Source organism: Tachypleus tridentatus, chromosome 13 (assembly GCF_004210375.1).
Source record: "Tachypleus tridentatus isolate NWPU-2018 chromosome 13, ASM421037v1, whole genome shotgun sequence".
NCBI lineage: Eukaryota > Metazoa > Arthropoda > Merostomata > Xiphosura > Limulidae > Tachypleus > Tachypleus tridentatus.
In genome coordinates, this window is record NC_134837.1 from 223,987,949 (window position 1) to 224,000,093 (window position 12,145).

The 12,145-nt window shown below is 29.7% G+C and overlaps 1 protein-coding gene across 7 annotated transcripts in view; it reads right to left on the reverse strand.

Moving 5' to 3' along the window:
• Nucleotides 1-2,763: 2,763 nt before the first annotated feature.
• Wwox (WW domain-containing oxidoreductase) overlaps nt 2,764-12,145 on the reverse strand; it is a 39,745-nt gene continuing 30,363 nt past the window's right edge. For all 7 annotated transcript variants that reach the window (XM_076483559.1, XM_076483557.1, XM_076483558.1 and 4 more), the window contains exons 6-10: nt 11,575-11,681; nt 11,305-11,393; nt 7,604-7,789; nt 3,726-3,987; nt 2,764-3,014 (exon numbers count right to left, since the gene is read on the reverse strand). In XM_076483559.1, coding sequence (XP_076339674.1) covers nt 2,805-3,014; nt 3,726-3,987; nt 7,604-7,789; nt 11,305-11,393; nt 11,575-11,681 — 854 coding nt within the window. In that variant the 3' untranslated portion in view covers nt 2,764-2,804. The remainder of the gene's footprint in view (nt 3,015-3,725; nt 3,988-7,603; nt 7,790-11,304; nt 11,394-11,574; nt 11,682-12,145) is intronic.

Below are 12,145 nucleotides of genomic sequence, written 5' to 3' on the forward strand. Positions count from 1 at the left end.
AATAAGGAAACAAAGAGAAAACCTGGTTTATTAACTCCACGAAGAAAAAGGTCAGGCAATGCCACTGGAAATGGAAATAAAAAAAAATATTGAAATCCACGTCCTTGCATTTAGGTATCCCAGAATTGCAAAAGAGGAAAATCCACGTGTTAATCAGAAACCCACATGAAGAAAGTCAACTCCCAAAAAATATAATCACATCTCCTACCAATAGGTTAACAGTAAGAGGAACAGCAGTAGTAACTGCTGTAACGCGCAACTCATAATTCATTTCAACAAATAGTGGAACTCCAGAAAATCACGTATTATAATAAAAGTTACATAATTCTAATATGTAATAACAAAAATTTCAGAACACTAGTGTAGCTAAATGTGAAGAAAAACAGTTCTCTTTCAAAAATAAGAAACTGATTGAAAATTCGCTAAAGGAATGTTGTCTCAACACAACGAGTGCCAATCAAGAATAAAAGTTGCATAGAAAGAGTCAGCTGTGCTAAAAGTTATACCATGCCTCTAATGGTGGAAAGTCATTGCATGTTATCTCATTGAATTACTAAAGCATGTGAAGGTAGGTGGGAGTATCAAAGCTAGTGGACGAGGAAAAATTTGCTCATATGGAGGACAATAAAGTTGGGAAAAGCAGAGGGAAGATTAAAGAACAATAAAACTCTTGGAGCAGATAATATTCAACCCAGGGTTTTAAAATAAGTCAGATATTGGATATGCAAGTTTTTTCCAATACCTTGAATCATAGATTAATGTCATAAGTAGAACACCTCAGGTATCAGTACTAGGATCTATGCCCTATTTACTATAATGTCACAGATGAATGAACAGTTAATAAATTATTTAAATTTGTTGATGACATTGAAAATGTTGGGTGTTGATGGCTGTAAGGAGCATGTTATTACTTTACAAAAGTATTTAAATGATTTAAGTAGCAACAAAAATAGTAAACAGTTTTTTTATAACAAGTAAAGAAAAAACTTTTCAAAAAAGAAAGTAAATGTAGGGATGACTAAAATCAATTCTTCAAAAATAATACAGATGGCACTTGTATCATTCCTGCATAATGGCACAGGCCATGATTAATACATGGCAATATATATAATGATTCAATCACAACTAAGCTTAATTTATTCTACTTCTTATCTGTTAACATTCTTCTACAATGTGTACCTGTGCAAGTATGTTTGGATGATACAAATGCCACCCTTCCTGTCTAGTTTGCATTGTTTCTGAAAGATTGATATTAGCCATTCCTATATTGACTTCCATTTTTGAAAAGTTTTCCATAACTTGATTGCTTTTTTTTATTATTTAGTTTCAATAGATATTGGAATGCTGTATTTAGCACCAAGTTCTAAACATAACGAGGTCTCAACTGTAATATTTATTGTTGGCTAGTAATTCTTGTTTCATCCTGTATTGAAGCTTTTTAAAGGAATCACAAATTTCTGTATAAAAGCTAACTTGAAGGGGTAACAATAGCATTGTTTACACTACAATTTTAAAAGCAAGTATTCCATTTAAAACCATATCATCTCAGTGAAATTGAGACCACTGTTTTCATTCTTGAGCTGTCATGTAATAAAGAAACAGCAGCAGAAAGATAACAAGAAATTCAAACTTTTTTACAGACATTGTCAGAACATATGACTCAGTCATTACGTATTTATTGTTATAAAAGGAAACTGTATGGTATTGTAAACTTCTTATGATCATTATCTGTTAGGGAGATATTTAAAATACCTTTCCAATGAACAATCTGCACCATCCCTACATAGGTAGCACTATCACCTGTCAGAAAAATATACTGTTATGCTTGAGGGATATCACAACTCAATGGGAATAACCTTAACAATGTTACAGAAAGCATTCAAGCAATGCACTGTTGGTAGTGGCAAAACAAACAAAATTTCATGTTATATCTGTATAAAATATAAATACTGAATAAAGTCTAAAGATGGTATTATTTGATTCATATAGGTTATTGAAATAGTGCATTCAGTCTTTGACCCCTTACTTTAGAAAGAACGTTGAATTGTTGGAAAGGGTTTAGTAGAGGGCTAATAGGATACCCTGAAAAGAAAGATTGTAATACAAAGATAGGTAAAGATATCTGAATTTGTTATTATTTGAAAAAAAAGAGTTACATAGGATTTTTTTTATATATGTCTAAGACTGTTAAGGAAATGTATAGTGTTGATGCTTCATCTTTATCCACATTTAATAGTAAGACTAAGAGACATAATTATAATTTTGGCAGGGTAGGAATAATTTTCAGCTAGGCTTTATTTTTTAATAGAGTGACTGGCCTTTAAAATAGGTTATGTTTGGATGTGGAAGATGTAGTTAATTTAAGAGTTTAAGGGAAAGCTTGATGAATAGTTGAGTGACAAGGATTGGCTTTGAGATTTGTCATGATTTAATTTATTTGAAAGGATGACCCAGAGAGACTGAAAGGTCCCTTGTTATCACTTTTCAAAACAATTTTTATTGATAATGTATATTTAGCTCCAAATTTCTTTTGGCAGATTACATAAAAAAAATAAACCCCATGTGAATTTATAATTGTGTGATTTCCTTTCAGTGATTTCATTGCAAGTTTTACATGGAAAATTAAGGTGTTTGGTACAAAAAAATCATAAGCCTGTAATGAATCAAGTGTTAGAAAATACCACTAGATGTTGGGATGTTTCATTGGACTTATGCTTGTGGTGGAAAAGGAACTTTTAACAAATTTGCTAAGAAGCATTAATCTTTCTCTTGAAAGAATGAAGTACAGCTTTTATTTGATTAATTTAAACTTTCACTTTATCAATACAAGATATAGTTTTCTGTAGAACAACTCTGATCATGTTATCACTTAAGGTCCATAGTTCTTTAGCAAAATCTGCATCGTCAGCACTTTTGGAGGGCTGGCATCTACAGCAGTTGTTAAAATACATCCCTCCAACATCATCCAACTCTGGGGCTGTTGCACAGTACACACTAGTGGCTGCAGCCTGTTGCTAGAGAAGAAACTGTATTCAGTACTGGAGTAGTTTATAAAGCACTGATAAAGTTATTAAACTAATTGATTTTATTACAGTAGTTAGGTAAAGTATTTACATCATAATAATATCTTAGGTAATATTATTTGATGGTATCCAGTTTTTAAGGATAGCACCAAAATTCAAGTATTTTTTGCCCTACCAAAAAAAAAAGCATCGTCTATGATAAGATAATTTCGTTGTTAGTTAACAAGTTAATCCACCATAAAACAAAAAATACAATTAAAATTTAAGGTTCCCAGTAAGTTGAAGCTTTTAGTAGTGCTATATCCACTGTTTCTTTCACTTGTAAATCTATAACATTAGCTGCACTAATTTGAAAAAAAATTTCCACACATTATTGTTTCATGGAATTGGCCACTTACATTTAAAATGTCAAGCACAGGTTAAGTAGTCTATTTTGAACTTAATAAAACATAAAAAGTAAAGTAGAGATTTCATGTCAGCATATAAATCATCTCATAGTTGACCTTAATTCATTCATAATAATTTAAGAAGATACATTGTTACAAACCTTAAGAAACATCTAATTTCCATAAGCAAAAAATATGAAATTACAAACTAGAACATTGCAAAAATATAAAAATAAATAAAAACAAGTAATAATGATGAAATGTACTTATCAAATAAAAATGTAAGTTTATTTAACAGGTGAATAAGATTACTTACCAAAGACTTAGTAAAAGGCCTCACTAAAGTAAACAATAATCTATAGCACCACCAATTATGTGATAAATTACTGGAAACAAGATTTCCAGGATGAACAGCATTGCTAAGGACTCCTTTAGATGAAAGTCTTCGATTGAGTTCATTGGAAAAAAGGATATTACAAAGTTTAGAGTTATTGTAAGCTATCATTGAAACAAAATTAGTGCTAACAGATGGTGAGAGTTTTTCTTCAGAGAGTTTATCTTTAGAAAGTAGGGAAAATCTGAAAAAAGTACAAAAATAAAGAAATCTATAGAAATTCACACGTTTAAATAAAAGTTTTTAAGCATAACAACTGTTTTATATTTTAGATATCTTATTCAGATCTTTTAACACAGTTTCTTAGCAGTTTATGAGGTTAATTTTAGTTGGTACATATTTACTTGTACATATCTCAGTAGTCAAACACTGAACTAGTGTTACAGTCACTATGTCTCAAATTACAGCTTTGGTAATTAGAAATTAAATTACAATGTTTCACTAATTAGTAATGAAATCAGTATCATTAAATACAGAATAAAATGCCTCAAGATTAGTCACAATTAAAATGTATCATGAATCAATAATCTAATCACTGCAACTAAGCAGTCCATGGTAAAACTAAAGCATCAAAACAGCCAAAGATTAAGATGCTTTAGTGACAGAAAAACACAAGTAAGGTCTATGTGAATTCTGCAGTGACATTATAATTAATAAACAGGTCATTATAAGTTTACAATGTATGGTTAGTCTTCAGTGAAAACAGCATCTGAGTAGCATTTAATAAAAGTACCATCTTGAGTGGTCTGTACTAAAACAGTTTAGGTAATATGTAGTGAAAATGTTATCTTAGTGGTTTACAGTGTGGACAGAATTTGGATGATTTATAATGATAATAGTATTTTGGTAGACCTGTGGTGAGAAACAGTGACTGAGTGGTTTATAGTAACATCAGTGTCTAGGCAGTCTGTAGTGCAACTAAAATGTTTGAATAGTTTATGATGAAAAAGTGTCTGCGTGGTCATAATGAGAACAGTAAAGGAGTTGTCTGTAGTGAGAACAGCTTTGAGTAATCTATAATAAAAACAGTGTCTGGATGGCATAACATAAGAATAACATTTAAATAGTTTACAGTGAAAATACTACCTGGGTAATCTGTAGTTATAATACTTTTTGGATAGAATATATAACAATAGTGTCAGTGAAGTCAGTTGCAAGAATAGTAACTGGGAGGTCTGTGGAAAGAAATGTGTTTTGATGGTGAGATTACAACATATGAAGAGTTTGTAGTAGAATAATCTTTAATGTGATTATTATATGTGGGTATTCTATAGACAAAAATTTATACTTAATATGCAGTGAAAATATTTATATAATGTCTGTAGTAATTATAGTATGTGGATAGTTTAAAATGAGAATAGTATCTGGGAGTAACATAGTCAAGATTATTATGGATATATTATAATAAATAGTAAAAATCTGGTATTGGTAATCTTTAATAAGAATAGTGTTTGGATAGCTTATAAAGAAATTAGTGTCTGAGTAGTCTATTAGGAGAATAGTATTGTAATGCTACACTAAAACATTGCTATATCAGCTGTATTATGATATAACAAAATTTCAATTGCATATTTCAAAACTTAATGTATTTCAAGAATTATCAACAAACCATTAATTTTTTATGTATATCTAATAATTACCTTTCTTATCATAATGCAATTTGTCAAATATCCCATTTCAGCAATACAGATCTATTTTTAAAGCATATAACACTCAAACATGGTAGCAGTTTTGTAATATTATTTTGTATCTCTTATCAAACCATCCTGAAATATATCTCATACTTCTCATAAAATAGATTTAAAATGCTACATTTTCTCATTTCTCATTATATTTAATTATTTATTTGTTAAACATAAAAACTATAACTAAACTTTTTTCTGGTGACAATGGTATCCATGTCTAAAATATCATCTGCACAAAAAGACATACTGCAGCAAAAACTTTCTTACAACAATGCACCCAAAGAATCTGTTTCAAAACTCTGACAATACTTTGGTCTGCTATTTGATTACAAAAAATGCATTCATATTTGCAAAATATGCCATGCAGAAAAGAAATTTATTGGTGAAACTAAGTTTGTCAACACACTTGCATTAATATCATGAAATAGATCCAGTAGGTTAGAATGCTATGTTACATAGTCATTGAAAGTTACTGTATGCTTAGTTTAATTTGTATTAGGTACTGAAGAAAACAGGTAAAGGACAAAGGTCTACATTGTATCTCAGAACAGCTGGTATGGGTACAAACACTTTTACCAAAATAAAGCATAGAACAATGTTTCAACCTTCTAAGGTCACCTTCATGTTAACCTGAGAATGACCTATGAAGGTTTAAACATTGTTATCTGCTTTATTTTGGTAAAAGTGTTAGTACTAATACCAGCTGTCGTGAAATACATTTTTATTTCAAATGGGTTTCTAGTCATCATGAAAGGTTAACTTTAAGGCCTGTAAATGATGTGAATGAAATTTCTGTCAATATTAATCAAAGCTTTATTAATAAAATATAATTTCTAAATTTAAGAGAACATGGTATGTCAACTGCAAATGTTGACATTTATGACTACACTTGAACGTGTTAGGAAAACTTAAAAAGGCCAATAGCCCTAAGACTGTATTATGGTAGAATTTCACACACACAAAAAAAGAAGACCTAATATCAAATTGTTTAATAATATTAGTCACTTGTCTGACATAATTTCTTTACTTCTATCAAAGTCTGTTTTACAGCATTGTTAGCCTCCAGACTTATCACCGAGCTTAGGAGGTGGAAGAGTTGCAACAAGAAAGGGAAACAAAAAAATCATTAATTAAACATCTATCATGAGGAAGAAATTTTTCGGAAAATTGTAAATAGTAATGTCCTGTGATAAATCTTTTAAGGAATGACTAAAATCCTTATGATTATTAATAACAAAAATTTCCAAATTTATAATCAAAATAATTCCTGAAAAGCAAGAATACAAGCAAAAAATTCACCTAAGTTCCAAATCCTTTCATAGGATGATAAAGGCAACATGGTATGAATAGATATTAGTATTAAAAAATGTGAATATCTGATAGTAAAAAATTACTGAGGAAATGAACAGTTGGAAATAGAGCCACATGAAGATATTTTGCAAAAAGATAACTTTTATCCAAAGTTATGCAGAGAGGATGGAAAATGCTGAAGGTGGAAAAGTTAAGCCTATTTCTTGGCAATGAGGTGAAGTTATGAAATGGTGGTTGCAGTAAAGGTGCACTATATCTAAAAATATGTTTACTTGGGATAATAATCAATGCTTGTGACTTAATTTGTAGATCTGGATATTTCTATTCAGGTTTGAACACAATACAGACAAATTAACCATAATATGTTTAAACCAATTTATCTTCTTCATTCACAAAGAATATATTACAAATATCTCACTACACTATTTAAAATTGGTGGGTTGGCAAAATAATCAATTAATAGTCTTTGAGAATTTAATATGTCTAAATATTAAAATTGTTTGAAATTAATCATCTATGACACTAAAACTGTCAGAGTAAGTCATTCACAAAGTGATTTTCAACTCATCTTTATTTTTTTCAAACACAAGCTTCTATAAAACCTGATTTCATATTTTGGTTAAAAGTTACAGCTATTGTGCTTTGAAACTTAACAACAGATGATTGGTTCTGATGTATCCATCCAAGAGTTTTATACTGGAAGGTTTGACACAGTAACTAAATCACAAAAATACATTCAAATTTTAAATTATTATAGATTTCTTTAGTACACATAATTAAAACATTTAGAATTCATTGGCTTACCTGTGACTTTCTGATGAGAGAACTACAACTTTAGCTGGAGCTGATTTTACTAGAATAGGCTCCAGTAGTTGCACTAGATAGAAATGTCCTAAGTAGTTAACTTGAAATGTTATCTCTAATTCATCTTCAGTCAAAGAATGAGGCAGACCAAACACTCCAGCATTTAGTACCAAGATGTGAAGAGGACTGTGAAGTAGATAATTTTGCTAAACTTGCTGCCAACAATAAGTTAATCATGCGAGTTAACTAAAATCACCACAAATAACTCGATTATTGCAGTTTTAGTAAAATGTTATGAAATTAATTTATTTCTCACATAGAAAAATCAGAGTTACAAATTACAAATACTATATAGAATACTAAAGCTTTTAGCACATCAAAACTACTACAAAACATGAATAAAGTACAGAACTTTCATAAAAGTTTATAAAAAACTTACTTATAAATAAAAATTCAAATAAGAAGTCAATTTATCATTTAAATAACACAATGAATATTTTTCCTTACTCTTTCATTTTATGTTGTTCACTACTCTGTATTGTATAAAATTTGAGTGTGTAAATTTAAATTTAAAACATTTAAATGTTTAGCCTGAAACTGAAAAAAAAAAAACTTTGAGAATATTCAGCAAATTTTGGTAAATATTAATTTTGAAATAAAAAAAACTAAGCATTTTAGAATATTATGCTAAAAATGCAATTTACTGTATTTTTTGAGAGTGGTAAGTTAAAGCAGGCTAAAGTTTTATTGACTAGCATGAGAATGGCAAAATTCTATATTATATTACCCAACTGGTAAAATTTCCTGTTAGTTTATTATAATTTATGCTTTTTTGTTTTTTAAGTATGATCCACACTCCTCTCCTGGTGCTCTAGTATTCTTATCAAAGAAACCAAAATACATGAACTATTAATAAATTATATATACATGCCTTTGTTACAAATTAACAATGTGAAGTTTTGAATATATTTCTAATATCTTGATAAATCAAAGCATGTTTCATTAATCATGCTAACTTATTTAACAGCCAGTTCACAGAAAAGACACCAATGTTCATCTAGCTTAGAAAATGTGGTAATTGCATTTTACATGATTTTTGTTTTCCAAATTGAGATTAATAACATTAAGATATGTGCTTCTTGAATGCAAATAAACTTGAAGAGTGAGAATCAGTTTCACCTTTGACAAGTACAACAGTATTAACATTACTTGTACAAGCACAAAAATACAAAACTATAGTATTTGTTACTGTGTGTGTGTGTGTGTGTGTGTGTGTATGATGTATTTTGGTGAAAAGGTGTAACAGAAGCTCAACGAAAACAAAGATATGAACAAGAAGATACATAAAACACAGAAGCCCCATGGCCATTTCTGAGCAAAAGCACACTACCAGTTCCCTAAGTGTTTCTTAAAAAATGTTAATTATTCTTTGGTTTGTATAACTGGTTAGCAGGCAAGTTTATACTTGGATGGGCTAGGTGTTCAAAATGTGGTGGAAAGCATTTTCTTTATTACCATGGTGTGACTGATTTCTCAAAATTTATCTGAGCAGATGTTCATTTTTTTTTACTAAGCAGAAGAAAAAACAGCAAGGTCTTTCAATGGTTCTTAAAATAGTACTGCACAGCAAAACAAAAATCTTTTAAATAGTGCAAAATGAGATGGAAGTGGTTTTGCCAGTAACATAGCAAATAATCAAATTACAACCAGTAATATGGCAACAAACTTGGAAGTTTACATCGACAGTACATACTACCAAATAAAGCTTGCATTAGTAACAAGACTGAAGCTTAGGAAAATCCAAGGACTGGATGTCAAGGGGTGCCCAATGTATATGCTGCACTTGAGCATTTCATAGAGCTTGCATTTAGTTTGGAATTACAGTGGCAGTTATTTGGTTAAATGCACACCCACCTTACACTAATGAACTATTTCTTACAAAACATCAAATTCAGCCAAGAGTCTTGTGTAGTGTACATAAGAAAACTGGTAAACTTGCTACTCTTAAAGGACAATGTATATTTTATTTACTTACTTTATCAGCAAACTGTTTGATAAAATAAATTATTTGAGAACTTGGTAGCTAATAATCCCCACCCCATACATTTTAGTATGAAGCATATCATTTTTATTATTTTGATTAAAATCGTATAACTGTGCACATTTTGAGATTAAAACAACATATATGATTTGCTACATTCAAAAATATTCCGATATATATTTACTTTTCTATGTAACACTTTCTAGTCACAGATATTATAATAAGAAAGTGATAACCACCTTAGCAGAGGTCACATCTTTAGAGGCAATACACACCTACACTTATTTATGTAACAATGTAATGTATAACATTACCATTTACAAATACATTGAAAAATTACTTGCAATGATTCATCAGCAAATTGTTTATTTAATTAAACTTCCTACTTTCAGAAGTTAATTAATGATTCAGGCTTAAGTATACACAAGAAAACATTTATATGTTGAATTATACATGGACTTTTCTTTTTGTTAAAATAATTTTATTTAAAAGCTTTTGGTCCTTTTACTGGATACTTCTTTGGAAAACAATGAAAATTTCAAGAAGGTCAAAAGTTCACATATAAAAGTATTTAAATTTAGAGAAAATTCTGCATATAATTACAAATGTTAATTTACCTACATTTCAAGGCTGATAAAATAAAACGTTTATATAATGTGTCTTACTAAACTGGTAGGTGGTGATTAGGAATGATCCCAGAATAAAACTCAAAGAGTGTAATTTCATCAACAAGTGAGAAAACAGATGTAGTAACTATGTAAGTCCTTCTTTTAAAAATGTTAAAAATTAATAGTTTTGTTATTCAAATTTTTTATCCATACCATAAACATTCCCTAAGTAAATACCTGTCAATGGGTTGGTTAACTTCCAAATAAATTACCAGAAAAGGGAAGGAGTGTCACATATTATATGATATTGAAAAATTCAATGTAAAAAAATGACAAAAAAATGGATGAAATCTCTCATATTTTATGTAAATATATAGGGAGTCCTTGTAATATTGTTATTTTTTGTTTAAATTGTTTTATGTGACTCATGTTCTTGGAGACCTTGTAAACAGCAAAGCCAAAGACTCTCAAGTAACTTGCCAAATAAACAGCTGAGTCATTCCATGCTAACTCACCCAGAAAAAAAGAACTTTTCCCAGTTCATGTCATATATTTTCTCAAAAACATTCAAGCAAAAACTTCATTTTGATTTACTCAGCTATGCAAAATCCTAAAGCTGTACTGCATGACCGAATAAATCAAAATGAAGCTTTTGCTTAAATGTTTTTCAAGGAAATCTATGACATGAACTGGGAAGCTCTGTGTGTGTTTGCATGGAATGATCCAGCTTAGAAAAGCTAATAGAATTCATAGGAACCACCCAATAATTCAAGGGCTAATAACACACATACATATGTATACACTAGCTAGCAAATTATTTACCTAATACACCTTCAATTGTTCAACTGATACAATTTAAATTTAAAACAGCTAGTGCTTATCCCACTTGTAAATATTAATAAATTTGTTTATCAATATTAATTAATGTCTCAAATTTTACAGGTCACAGTTCAGTTTTTCTATAACTGTTGAGCACTTTTAAGTATTTTGTTGTTTGTTACTCATTCAAATTTAAATAATTCTAAGGATTGTGTTACAGTAACTGTACTTACAGCCCTAAAAACTGAAATTGCTGAGAAAACACTTGAACACTTTTCAGGCTAGCCAAGTCAAGATGAAGATAATGGAGCTTTGCTTGAGGCTGAATAAGTGATTAAAAAAAAACTTAACAGTATATTACCCTCATAATATTTTGATATGTAATACTAAATATACAATTAAAAAATACCTAACTTTGCTTCAGAAATGTTATGAAATATAAATTCAAAGTTAGTAAAATAAAAACTTCTGCTTTTTACTTTGAATAGTTTTTCATCACTTACCCTCTCTGTTTTAATGTCTTCAATGGCTTGTTGGGCCTTAGCTTCATTTCGACAAGCTAAAACTACCTCAGCTCCATGAAATGCAAATGACCTTGCTGTTTCAAATCCTTTAAATAATACAAAATTGTCAGTAGCCTAAAGTCACAACACTATATGCATGTAACTATAGGATCATTTCACAACTCAAGCCTAGAGATTAAATATTCATTTCCACATCTTGCATCAGAACAGCTTTGTACTTTTTTTATTCCTGAAGTTACACCATATGCTGATCAACTGCTGAAACTAGTATATGGAAAGAGAACTTAGATGTGAATTTACAATGATCATATCATCAGCAGGAGGATTACAGTAGCTGGATATATTTAAAAATATGACTCTATGTGTCAAGATGAAACATTATGTTTTCCTTAATCATAATGTAGAGAATCATGTAAGCACAGGACTCACTTCATCATCTAAAGATTAAACATTTATTTTCAAAACTCATGTGGGAACTTGTTTTTTTAAGTAAATACAAATTTTGGAGCACCCACAATATTAATAACTAAGGGGTAAAAAACAGAAAACT